The sequence below is a fragment of the Furipterus horrens genome, unplaced genomic scaffold (assembly GCF_987537825.1).
Source record: "Furipterus horrens unplaced genomic scaffold, mFurHor1.1.pri manual_scaffold_3, whole genome shotgun sequence".
Lineage (NCBI taxonomy): Eukaryota > Metazoa > Chordata > Mammalia > Chiroptera > Furipteridae > Furipterus > Furipterus horrens.
Window position 1 is genome coordinate 154,364,363 of NW_028327173.1, and position 12,932 is coordinate 154,377,294.

The 12,932-nt window shown below is 37.2% G+C and overlaps 1 protein-coding gene across 1 annotated transcript in view; it reads right to left on the bottom strand.

Moving 5' to 3' along the window:
* SHC4 (SHC adaptor protein 4) overlaps positions 1–12,932 on the bottom strand; it is a 114,118-nt gene that overhangs the window by 57,133 nt on the left and 44,053 nt on the right. Inside the window, exons 3-4 of the mRNA XM_090270574.1 lie at positions 6,970–7,033; positions 3,337–3,456 (exon numbers count right to left, since the gene is read on the bottom strand). Of these exons, the coding sequence (XP_090126700.1) occupies positions 3,337–3,456; positions 6,970–7,033 (184 nt within the window). The remainder of the gene's footprint in view (positions 1–3,336; positions 3,457–6,969; positions 7,034–12,932) is intronic.

A 12,932-nucleotide genomic window follows, 5' to 3' on the forward strand; every position in this document is an offset into this window, starting at 1 on the left:
GTCTTTTATCCATTTTGATAATTTATTATTTTTTAAGATGTTATTTACTTTTAGTGAGAGGGGAAGGGAAGGAGAAAGGGAGAGAGACATCTGCAGCTGGGGACCTGGCCCCCAACCCAGGCGTGTGCTCTGACTGGGAGTCAAACCAGTGACCTTTTTGGTTCACAGGCCAGCACTCAGTCCACTGATCCACACCAACCAGGGTGATAATTTTAAGTTCTTAATTAAAAACTAATATTCATAATTGAGAGAGCAGGAAACTCCCAAGTTTCCATCCCCCCACACAAAAAAAGTGGAAGATCTGGCAGTTCTTGACCTGCAGTGATGAGAAAAAGCATTTGATTCACCTTTACATAGGGAAGGTATTCTGTTTGCCATGTTCCCCAGAGCTGTCTCCCTGACATGGAGTCCAAGTGGCACTCACCATATTTATCACTGCACTTGCACCATTGGTTTTTCTTGTACCTAAACTCTGCATTACCTGCCCGGCCTCTAAATATTTGAGACTAAAGGATGTCTCTATTTTCTGCTTGTTTTACTCTCCTTGTCTCTTTATTATCCTTCTCGATTTCAGTAGCTATTAGAGTTAGTGGTAGAAGATGTAGAAATGGATAAAGAAATAGTAAGAGTGGAAGCTGCTGAAACTGACATTGTCTGTTGCTTAAGGCCCTAAAATCCTATATTAACATGTTGCATACCGGGGTATTTAAATGCCTTTTAGAAATGACGAAAATTCTCGCCACCTGTACGCAATGTGTTAAAGTATGTCAAGGAAGCCTGTTGCTTGGATTTTTAAAACAAGGAATATACAAAAAGAAAAAAAACAACTATAACTTGGTTTTACAAAATGTATTTTGCCATTCCCAAATATGGTGTTTAATACTGTAAGCATTATATGTTTAATATAGTTTTATTTCCTGCCTTTGAGGTTCTATGAGACATTTTCTGGAAGTGGATGGTCATATTTTCAAAGTTTTCAGTGGCTGAAAATAAATGTGAACCATCTGACCCATAAAATCTGTCATCAATGAATGTTTCTATAAAGTTGAACCTGTTTATGTTTTCAGTACAGAGTATATCTTAGAAGTTGGTGGGGCGGTGGGCATTAGTGTATCTTTGTATTTATCTTAGAACTTCAAAGAGCAACTTTTTAAAAGAAGAACTTAATTAATAAACCCTTTTCTCATGCGACATTCATAAAGTCATTTCGCCGCTGTCTTCATCCTTCAAACACTTCAGTTGCCCTTTTGATGAAATGTATAAAGCTTCTTGAGTTTAAGCATCTGGAGTGTAGCGCATCTTTTTGTGCAACTCCCCGACCGCCCCCCGCCACCCCAAGCCATTTTCCCAGGCCTGCAGAATATTTCAAAATTACTTGAACTATTATGTATCAGTGAGATCTTAACTTTAGTCCCCCTTCCAGCAGTGAGCAGATCACAACCCTATTTCATGCCACCAGTGAAGAAAAGATGTGACTCACTCCCAAAGGTATCTCATTGCTATAACTAGTGGTAGCGGAAGCCACCCAAGCCCACTATCTCTACTTCTGTTCTGCAAGAAAGATTATGGGTGTGTAGCAATACCACCTCTATGTCCAGTGACCTGGGAAAAAAGGTAGTGGAGGAGAAAGAAATGCTGAAAACAAATTATACCCTCTACCACATACACCACAATCCTATTATTCCTAAATTCCCCATTCCTCAGCCACCCTGTGGAAAGAGCTATTCTTTAAAAACATTGTTTAGGTTCTGCACGTAAGTCTGTCACCATATTGGCTCTAGCTCTACCTACTCTTCCTTCCCTACAATAATTCAAGGGCTTCTATACTCAATGACATCTCATAACTAAAAGTACTAAGCATTGCTGGTATCATACACATGAGTGAAAACTAAAAATAAATTTTAAACCTACAAATATCTAGAAGGCAATGCATCTGAAATACTGAAGGACTGTTTTACCTTCCACCCAGCTATGCTGCCTCTTTTAAGTACAACCCCAAATGTTCTGCTCCTATTATACCAATGGTATCACCTCTCTTGAATAACCAATGAGCACCCAACTGGACAGAAATCTATTTTGAACTGTTTCATGTTAAGCATTTTCCTCTATGATGATTTATACTACTGTGTAATCAACGTATTTTATTCTGCTTTTGAATTTAGAAAATAAAGCAGCCCTCAACACCACAAGTGAATTTTTGGGCCAAAAAATGGAAGTCAAAATGTATATAATTATATGTTACTGACAAATTCTGTAATTTTATATAATACGCTTCCCCTGTTAAGTACTGAGTATATGAAGAGGTCTCAAAGAAGACTGTTTGAGTAAATAATAATAATGGATATCATGTGACTGGCAGGCACTGTGCTAAGTGATTTACAACCATATCTTACCTAATCCTCTAAATAACCCTATGAGACACGCAATTGCTAAATCCATCCCCTCTGAAATTTTGAATAGGCCCTGTAAGCCTTGTTTCACTGATGAGGAAAATTGAGTGGCAGAGTAACTTCCTCATCCATAGCAAAGCCAGGATTTCAACCGATATGTGACCTCAAAACCTCTTAGTGTTTTTTCACAGCAAGCACACATGAAACCTTCCATGAGTCCCTGATCAACAGCACTCTATACACTAAAAAGCTTAAATACTAAAAATCTCAAATCACTATTAATTAGACAAAGAAAAACTAGACTCTTAACACATAAATAACCAGATATAAGGAAGTTGGTTTAAAAAGTAAAAAGCAAATCAAAAAGTGTCATATTTTAAGGTACACATTTAGCCCAATGCCTGTACACTTCAGCAATACTGTTCTTTGAAAAATAAGGTTAACAATGAAAACTCAGGCATACCATAGTATAAATCATCAAAGATGAGAAAATTATGTTTATATAATAACATTTTAGAAAGCTTTGTGAGAAAATGTTTTCTGCTTAAATTTCAGTTAGCTAGACCACTAACCCTAATATCACCCTCTTTGTCCTTAATTCTGATAATGAAATTTCTTTCTTCAGAGAGGGTTGGTGGAGAGTACTAAATGACTGATTCGAGGATAGGAGTTGCCAAGTGGTATTTACTATATTCTTTGCCCCTTGGTTCTTATTACAAAGTCAGTCAGGTAAGGGGCAAGTATGTATGCAATCAAATGCCCTAGTGATGGGTTAAAAATGCTGTTCTAATTATCATTATGTATAAATCCTTGGCAGATTTTTTTCTCCTGTACCTTAGTAAATTTTTGGTACACTCTGTCTGAAACTTTATTCTTTTTATTATGCCCAGGCTACTCCAAAGAAGTAGATAATATGTTAAGCTATAAATGACATCCATGATCTTACCTGTTGGTTGTCAAGATTCATCAGTGTGAGACTACATGTTGAGATGGTCAGTTTTATACTCATTCCCGAAAACTGAAGATTACTTTTGCCAAGAACTGTTGATAGGGATTTAACTGGAGGCTTTAAAAAGAACAAAAAACACTCAAGTTATGAATTTTGTTACAGAATGAATGTTTGTTCTTTAAATGTTAAAAATAAGTCAAACAAGATGAAATGATTTTTTAATAAAAACGTTTTAAAAATCAGGATGCAGCAAATTCTTTAGTAAGTAGTGAAATTTGAGCCCTCAGAAGTTTTCTCACACATTCCTTTCTCCCCAAGTATTGGGAGTAGGGGCCTGGTTTATATAAAAGGAATTTCTGTGAGAGTTAGGACTAGCTGAACTCTCAAGTCCGTTTAAACACCACAAGTATTAAAAAAAGAAAAAGTTGCTGTCTAGGTTTTTTTGTGGGGATCAAGAATACAAAAAACACAATATACTAAAACTTATGGGAATGCAGTAGTGCTTAGGAGAGAATTTATAGCTATAAACACATATATTAGAAGAGAAGAAAGATCTCAGATAGACAACCTAGCTTTACAACTTAAGAAACTTGAAAAAATAAACCAAACCCAAAGCTAGCAGAATGAAAGGGGGGAAAATGAAGATTGAAGCACAAATAAATGATACAGAGATCAGAAAAACAAAAGAGAAAATCAACAAAACCAAAAGTTGGTTCTTCACAAAGGTCGAAATTGACAAACCTTTAGTTAGATGGACTAATAAAAAGAGAAGATTTACGTAACTAAGATTAGAAGTAAAAGTGGGGACCTTACTACTGATTCAACAGAAATAAAAATAACTATGGGTACTATAAACAATTGAATGCCAACAAGTTGGATTACCTAGATGAGATGGACATATTGCTAGAAACATTAGACCTACCAAGACTAAATCATGAAAAAATAGAAAATCTGGATAGATCTATAACTAGTCAAAACAAACAAACAATACAAGAATATGGAGAAATTAAAGTCCTGTGCACTATTGGTATGAACGTAAAATGGTGCAACCACTGTAGAAAACAATATGACAGTTCCTCAAAAAATTAAAATAGAATTACTATATGATCTAACAATTCCACTTCTTGCTATACACCCAAAGAAACTGAAAGCAGAGACTTGCACAGATATTTGGATGTCTGTATTCATAGCAGCATTATTCACATTAGCTAAAATGTGGAAGCAACCCAAGTGTCCACTGACAGATAAATGGATAAGCAAAATGCGTTATGTACATACAGTGGAATATTATTCAGCCTTAAAAAGTAAGAAATTCTGATACATGCTACAACATTAATGAACTTTGAGGACATTATGCTAAGTGAAAAAGACAAATACAGTATGAGTCCACTTACATGAAGTACTCAGAGTAGTCAAAATCAGAGACAGAAAGTAGAAAGGTGGATGAAGTGTGGTTCCTGTTGCCTATTTTCTTTATTCCAATAAAACAGAGTCTCTCTCTCTCTCTTACACACACACACACACACACACACACACATACACACAGCAGAATGGAAAAAGAAAGGAATGGGAAGTTATTGGTTAATGGGTATAGAGTTATGGTTTCATAAGATGAAAAGAGTTCTGGAGATGGTTAGTGGTGGTGATTGCACAACATGAGTAAACTTTATATTATGTATATTTTACCACAATTTTTTAAATTGGGGGCAAAAAACAGTATAAAAATGTAAAGTGATTGGAAGAGTCCCTGGATTATATTAAGTATTCCATAAATGTTAGCTTGTCAAAGTAAATCAAGTTAAATGTTCTTTTTTTCTTCTTTAAAGGTGTACTTTCTGGAACAATTATAGCCTGGTTTGTTTTGTCTTGTGTTGTTTTGGTATGTGGACTCCCTACTCCTGAAATGAGAAAGTCTTAAATGAATGAGCCTGTTTGTTGGGATCATCCAGTGGAAGCATCCTATTCATCGAGGTTCTGAGAAGCAGGAGGTTGTTGGCGGCTACTTTGAGGCCATGGGTTCTGTCAAAGAAACTAGTAATAGGCAGTTTTAATAGAATTCAAAGGCCATGTATCAGTTTTCCATACCATGTGGCTCATCTGAGTCATTCTGGGTTCAGCTTCATGCAAAATGATGGTGAATAATAATAAATGAGGCAGGTTGGTATAGAAATAGAGCACTAAGATGGAAATCTGAAGACTTGGCTTCTACAGCTTGCTCCGATCTTCATCATCCTAGTGACGCAAGACAAATCCCTTCTTGGAACCACAGTTGAGTAGCTGGCAAAATGAGACATTTGGACTGGAAGGTACCTAAAAATTCCTTCTCTCTTAAACAGTTTACATTTTTATGATTTATATAGGTATCTTAAGAGCCTTTACATCCCTTTTGGACTTTTCAAAGCAAATAAACATTCTAGGATTAATAACTTAATAATATTAAATACCATTATTATTGAAAGTCTAATATATGTCAGACACTGTGTTAGCTACCCTGTAGACATCATTTTATTTAATTCTTACACAACTCTATAAAGTAAGTACTGTCTTCTCCCATTTTACAGATGAGGACACCAAGGATCCAATCCAAAGGGTGACATGATGAAGTGACTTGTCTAAGATCACACAGTTAGTAGTGTTAAAGAGAAAAACCACAGGCCTCAAATGGAGTCACTTGTGCTAAAGCCCGTGGTACTGGACCTAGACTTAATACCTGACCTAACTGCAGTTTCAGCCTTCTCCAGAAATGTAATCTTAATCTGTCAATCTGGAATTTCCTGGTCAGTACCAATGAGGTAGTCCTTCACATGGGCCCTCTGCATCCTGAAAAGGAAACTGAGGCAATCTGCCTGATAAGACCCCCACTTTTCTCTAAGGAAAGATAACCTTACCTAAAACAATACTTTCTTTGTCTGGCACAGTTTCTGCCTATAAAAGCCTTCTAAATTGTACAGCTTCTTAGAGCACCTCTCTATTTATTAGATGGGATGCTGACCGATGCATGAATCACTCAATAAAGCCAATTAGATCTTCAAATGCACTCGATTGCATTTTTGTTCTTTAAAAGTAGGAGGCAGAGGCAGGACTTAAACCCAAGTCTGTTTAACATCAAAACTTGTGCTCTTTCACCATGAAAAGTTCCCTCTACCCAGGTGTTATTATCTCACCTATACCAGCACCCACGTTTCCATTTGAAAATAGGCCAAGGGGTTTAAGAAGTCTAAAATGTTAAAATGCAAAATGCATACATTATATAATATTCAAAATGGAAGGTACTAAACTGGTCATCTGGTTCAACAATTTAACTACAGGAACACAAATGGAGCCTCAGCAAGAGGACAAACCATGTTCAAAGGAATGTAAAGACCAAGGCCTGGAACCCAAGTTTTCTAACTTGAAACACAGGTGCTTTCTACACTGCACTCTAGGCACCGCCATTTAAGACAGTGTCAGGCAAGTCAGAAAAATTTTAGGGACCAGAGCAAACTTTGAATTGCATCTCTAATATCATGCCAACTAATAAAGGCCATTCTGGACCTTAAGTCATATGGTGGAATGGACTAACAACTATTTTGATACCATCTTTCCCATAGCTTGGAAAATATAAGATAAGAAAACCACACCAATATTTACCTTTCGCTTTTTTATGGCTCCATTTGCCCCAGGGACAGCTTCACACAGGCGACTTATTGCTTCCCTATGGGACAAAAATCATATATAAGACTTAGCGTACTATCTAGCACGCAGTAAATGTTCAGTAAATGTTAGCAAGTGTTATGGCTAAAATGTACACATATATAATGGGGAGTCTGAGGTAAACAAGCTTCCGTCACCCACATAGGAGAAAACACCATGCTTAGTACTTCTGCAGGTCAAACCCAAGAAAACCCAGTGACACCCTAATACTGAAAAATTGCTTTACAATAAGCAGTTCTACCATTCACCTTCATCTCTTTTTTCCCTTGTATTTTCAGGGTTTGGTTTTTAGTGTTGTTGATTTTTAAACAAAAAGGAGGGGTCGAACTTTATCATCTGGGAATATTTTGCAGTTTACTTTTAGCATAATCCCTCTTTGCAGTGTTATGAATAAAAAGCTTCATAGTATTTCAGTACCAAAGACAATTAAATACAAAAGAACCTGACACTAGAGGAAGTCTGAAAGGACAGGGAGAGAACTGAACTTCTAGGTGGCCTCAAATGGAGCCTTATTGACTGAATTACTACTACAAGCCATTGAGCTCTCATGTAATTTCACAGAAGAAAAGAAAATCAATAATAAATTTCCTCCTTTACTTATTTTTCTGCCCTTACTATATATTGCACTTCCTGAGAGTAAGGCACCACTAAAATAAGTAGTTGTTCCTTAATGGAAGTGGTGAAAGAACTGGCGCCCTCCCCTCCAGAAATGCAGTTAGAACTAAGAGCTTTTGTCTCTGGGACTCAGCATTCATAACCGCCCAAGCTTTCACTTGTGTAATATGAACACTCGCCTGTGGCTTTCAATACATATATTAAACTTATCACAAAGCAAATGAAAATCTCTAAGCTCTTTCCCAGATCCCCTGGAGATCACTGTTTAAATTAGTAAACTATATTAACACACACACTACAGTTTTTATATACATATTCTACTTCATGAAATTATTTTCTATGAGATGTTTTAGAAGGGAGGAACAGTCAGAGAGAGGAGAGAGAGAGAGAGAGATAGCAATTCTAGTAGACACTTTGGAAAGATAAGCAGAATTCCCAAAAATTCTAGGCATCATTTTAGATTTATAATATATGTTTTAGTTCTGATTCTTTTTTTGCTAGATAAATGAAACTCTTCTCAAGGTATTATCTTGTCTGATTTTTGCATAATTACCTGTAACTAAAAGATAGAACAACTTTTTGGTTTAACGTATTTTCTCTGGATTTCATATTTATTGTTTGTCTAGGATTCCAAACTTTGTCTCTGGAGTTAAATAGAAGGATAAAATAGAGGTTTGTTTGGTTGGTTGATGTTTTCAGTCATCTTAATGATTAATCAATAATTGATGAGTCATATATAATTGATCCAAATTGGCCTCTGTTGTTGCAAAAGTATGTGCAGGTGCCCAGCTATGTTTCTGGTATTTAATAAAGAAGTATTCATAAGAAAGGTATTATCAAATCCTTTACTCCATGAGAACCTACTGGTCTACTGGAGTGCTTTGGTCTAAAAAGGTCCTCGTAAATGGTTTGAAATAAAAGTAGAAACAAAGGTGGGCATTGATGCTGCTAAGTATAATAATAGTTATTATTAGAAGTTGTTAGTTTTTATATAGCACCCTGTGGTTTTATAGAGTGTTTTCCCAGACATTGTTTTTTCTTTTCCTTTTATTCTCATACCAACAGTCAATATATTCTAACAAAAAGTAAAGTTGTGCATTTGAATTAAAGGGTATGCTTTATAGCATGAGCAGCTCTCAAGTGTTTGGAAGGATGAACCTTCCTGGGAGAGTGGAGTTTGGGAATTCTACACAGAAAGAAGAATATGTGCAAAGATACCAAAACATGAATTACCATGATATGAGAGGAATTAGAAGTCCTCTTTGATATTGCTAGAGCATAAAGTGTCATGGAGCAAGAATGAATAAGAGCTAATTAGAGTCTGAAAACCTTTTCAGTAAATATTTCCACATAGGAAATATTTTAGAGTTTCCTTGTTGCAACTACTCATCTCTGCCATTGTAACTCAAAATTTCTTAATATATACTTTGCTCAGAAGGAAAAAGAAAAAACTTGTGCTTATGAACTTGCCTTTAAAAAGTAGTTATATTGTACACCAAGTTCATAGCCGTATTATTCATAATAGCTAAAACATAGATGCAACCCAAGGTTCAATCCACAGATTAATGGATAAGCAAAATGTGGTACTGTATATATGTACAATGGAATGTTATTCAGCCTTAAAAAAGAAGGAAATTCTGCAATATGCTACAATGTGGATAAATCTTGAGAACATTATGCTAAGTGAAATAAATCTGTCACAGAAAGACAAATAGTACATGATTCTACTTATATGAGGTATGTGAAAATCATCAAGACAGAAAGTAGACTGGTGGTTGCCAAAGGTCTGGGGGGAAGGAAGAACTGGAAGTTACTGTTTAATGGGCATAGACTTTCAGTTTTATAAAATAAAAAGAATGATGGGATTGGATGGGAATGATGGCTGCAAAACAGTAAGAATTTATGTAATAGCATTGAATATACACTTAAGAATGTGTTAAGATGATAAATTTTATGTTATGTGTATTTTACAATAAACAAAGAAAAATATATCAGAAAAGCTAGTTATTAATCTGAGGCTCTGAAGAGAGTCACATACTCTGTCTCCAGTAAAAGGCCTGTTCATACAAACTTTTATATTCAATTTTAGAGCCTCCCCATCACCCCCAGAAAACCATTTGTGGGCCTCTTGGGAATCCACAGATCCCTGGTTAAGAACCACTGCTTTAAAATAACTTCTCAAATTCTGCTTTCTTTGCTGATATCAGTGTTAACAAATCTCCTGAAACTCCAGCCAGGGAAGACAGATACATGCTTGCATTTTGTTGCCTTTCTTGACAAAGATCTTTTCTTCCCCTCAGACTGGGACCAAAAGATGAACTGTAATATTTCCAAGAACAAATAGTACTTTCAGTGCTTTTCTGAAGTTTCAGCTACCCCCTCCGACCTAAAGCACTGACTTTACAAATGCTGAGGAGAAAGAAAACAGAGAACCCCACGCAGGGATTTCTCACAGGACTGGGGGTGCCCCTGCCCACCGCCCCACTGCCCAAGCAGCCTGCATTTCTGTATAACCCTTTTGGGGAGCTGACCTGCTCTGAGATATTCTCCCGCTAGCAAGCATTCAGCAAACATCTTCTCTTAGAGGAGCAGAATTTTTGGAGTTTAAAAAGCTCAAGATTTCCACCCTGGGAGCCTGCACTAGAGGGAAAGTGGGAGAAACGCCCCACCAACAGTGGCCACTTTGTTTATTGTTTTGCCACATGAGCGGGAAGGGGAGAAGTGGGCTGATGTAAGAGAATGAGAATGCAGTTGAAGATTTGCTTTTAAGTATATAAAACCCTGCCTACGCCATAGGACCAAAAAAAGATATTTTGTCTGTCTTAACAGAGTCCAAACTAACCATGCAAACAAAGCAACCTTTCTTCATCAACCCCTGGTTGCTACAGTACTTAAGTTATAATTTTTCTGTGTCTTTAACCCTTAAACAGCTAAGCTCCTCTGGAAGCAATGTTGCATAACCACTCCCCCCCTCCCCATCCCTTTATTTTTAAATCTGGGAAGGCAGCGTCACAATCCAAGACAAAGTAGAGCATTTAATGGGGCGGAGGAGTATGGGACAAATTGTTTCAAGTGAATGTCAAAATGCACGTCTTCAGTAAATAGGAAAGCTAGAAAATGTGTAACATGAAACCAGGCAAATGGTCCACTGAAATGGTTCAAGGCAGCTCTCTCCAACTCCCAACACACACACACACACACACACACACACACACACACACACACGCTCACTGAAGGAGTGTTTCCACTTAGTTTGGTCCAAAATTATTTAGGCAGACAAAGCTACCTGTATTTCCCAAAGGATGTTCGCTTACTTACCATCTCCAACATGAATCCTTAAATAAATCAGTGAGTGACCAATGTGGAAAGGTCAAGTCTTTGAATGTCTCAAACATCCTTCACACTGATGAATGAAGGGACTTGTAATTCAGACTACACATCACCGTGGTATTATGTCATTCTGATTGTTCTAGGGAAACTAGTACCTTTTTTTTTTTTCATCTCTGCTTTTAGAACATCAAGGCTCGGTGATCTCCGTGTTCAGTGTCGTTCAGCTTGGTGAAATTAAAGACATCCAAGAACCTGTGCAAGCCCTCAGACAGGACACTTGAGAACAGGAGCCCGCCTCCATGGCGATAAGCACACAATGAATGTAGTCAATGCCCAGAGACCAGCTGACAACGGAAAGCTTCAAACTCCCTTTGTGCTATTATCAGGGACATCACCCATGCACTCTAGGAGGGTAGATTCAGCCCATAAAATACATCCTTTCATTTCAGAAATGGGCACTTGGGTCCCAGGGTGGTCAAATAAAACCTTTCAGTACTGCCCACAGCATTTACTCTCACATTGACTTATCACACCACTCAATTCAAACCTGAGTTATATTTAAAATCTGATTCTAAAGTACATTTGCAATTCTACCCTGCTCAAGCAACCACAAAACACAGGGCGTTCTGTCTACTCCGTGATTCTGCCCTTTGGCTCTGATGCAAATGTTGACCCATCAATTGCACTTTAATGGAGCAAAAGACCATCCGGTCCCCAGGATGGCACCTCTCCTGCAAGTCTCCCCTAGTGAACAGAAATGAGGTCATTTTCTCCTATCCCCACCATGATTTCCTGTAATAGAATCCCATATTTCAAAATGCAAACACCTGTGAACTGCAAACCAATGGCTTATACACTTTCAAACTATTTAAGCCCTATGAAAATGACACTAGAGAAATGGGGTTGATTTCATATGAAACATACTGGCATTTGTAAATCCAAAAGATTGTTCTCTTTTAGTTTAGGATAAACTGGAATTCTCTAAAACAACTTTCTTTTAGATAAAATATTCAAATATTATGAAAATATACTTTTTGGAGTTGGAGAGTGTACTAAATCATTCAGTGTGGTCACTTAACAGTCAAAGCTCATTTAAAAAAAAAAAAAAAAAAAACAGATCCAACTTAATCACCCATTATATTCACCACATTTCACTACAAATAATTTTCATCAGCTTACAAAAATTAGGCCCATCTTAAAAAAAAGGAAGATGGAAACTATTTAGATATTTAAAACAGTTTGCCATGAAGGTATCATAATACTGAGGAAGGCAGTGAGGAATGAGTGTACGACTTCTACCACTGTTTAAAAAAAGAAACTTTTTAAAGGGCTTTTTGGCATACATATAGTAGACTTTATTTTGTAATTCCGTCTTTTTTTAATGTGCATGTGCACCTCTGGAAGGAATCAATGACTGGCATAGTCAGTTGAATCCACTGTGGGAAATAATGTTAGGGTAGCTGCACTTGCGCATCTGCTAAGCATTCACTGGCATAACCATTTACATAAGTGGTGATCCAACTTTAAAGTTCTTAGGAATCAACCGGGATGCTGATTAAAATGCAGGTTCCTGGGATTTATTCTACAGATTCTAATTCTATACGTCTCGTGTGGGGCCTAGGAATCTGCAGTTTAACAAGCCTCCCAGGTGATCCTGACGCAGATCAGTTCATAGACCACACAGCTGATTAAAACTTCTACTTGGACTCATTGCCCAGGACGCCTGGTGCTGTGGTCTACAGCTTTGACAGATGGTTGCATTAGTGGGTGCTAGAGAATTAGGTCACCTGTTTCTAGCGGCTAGGGTAAGGAGGAAGGCTACACCACCTGTACATTTGATGATGTTCCATTTGGGCAAAAATCTATCTTCGACTTAGTCACTCAATATGCCGGGATAGATATTTGGTATAATCCATCCTGTCCTCTCCCCTTGGTCCCTTTCACCCCTGCCATCT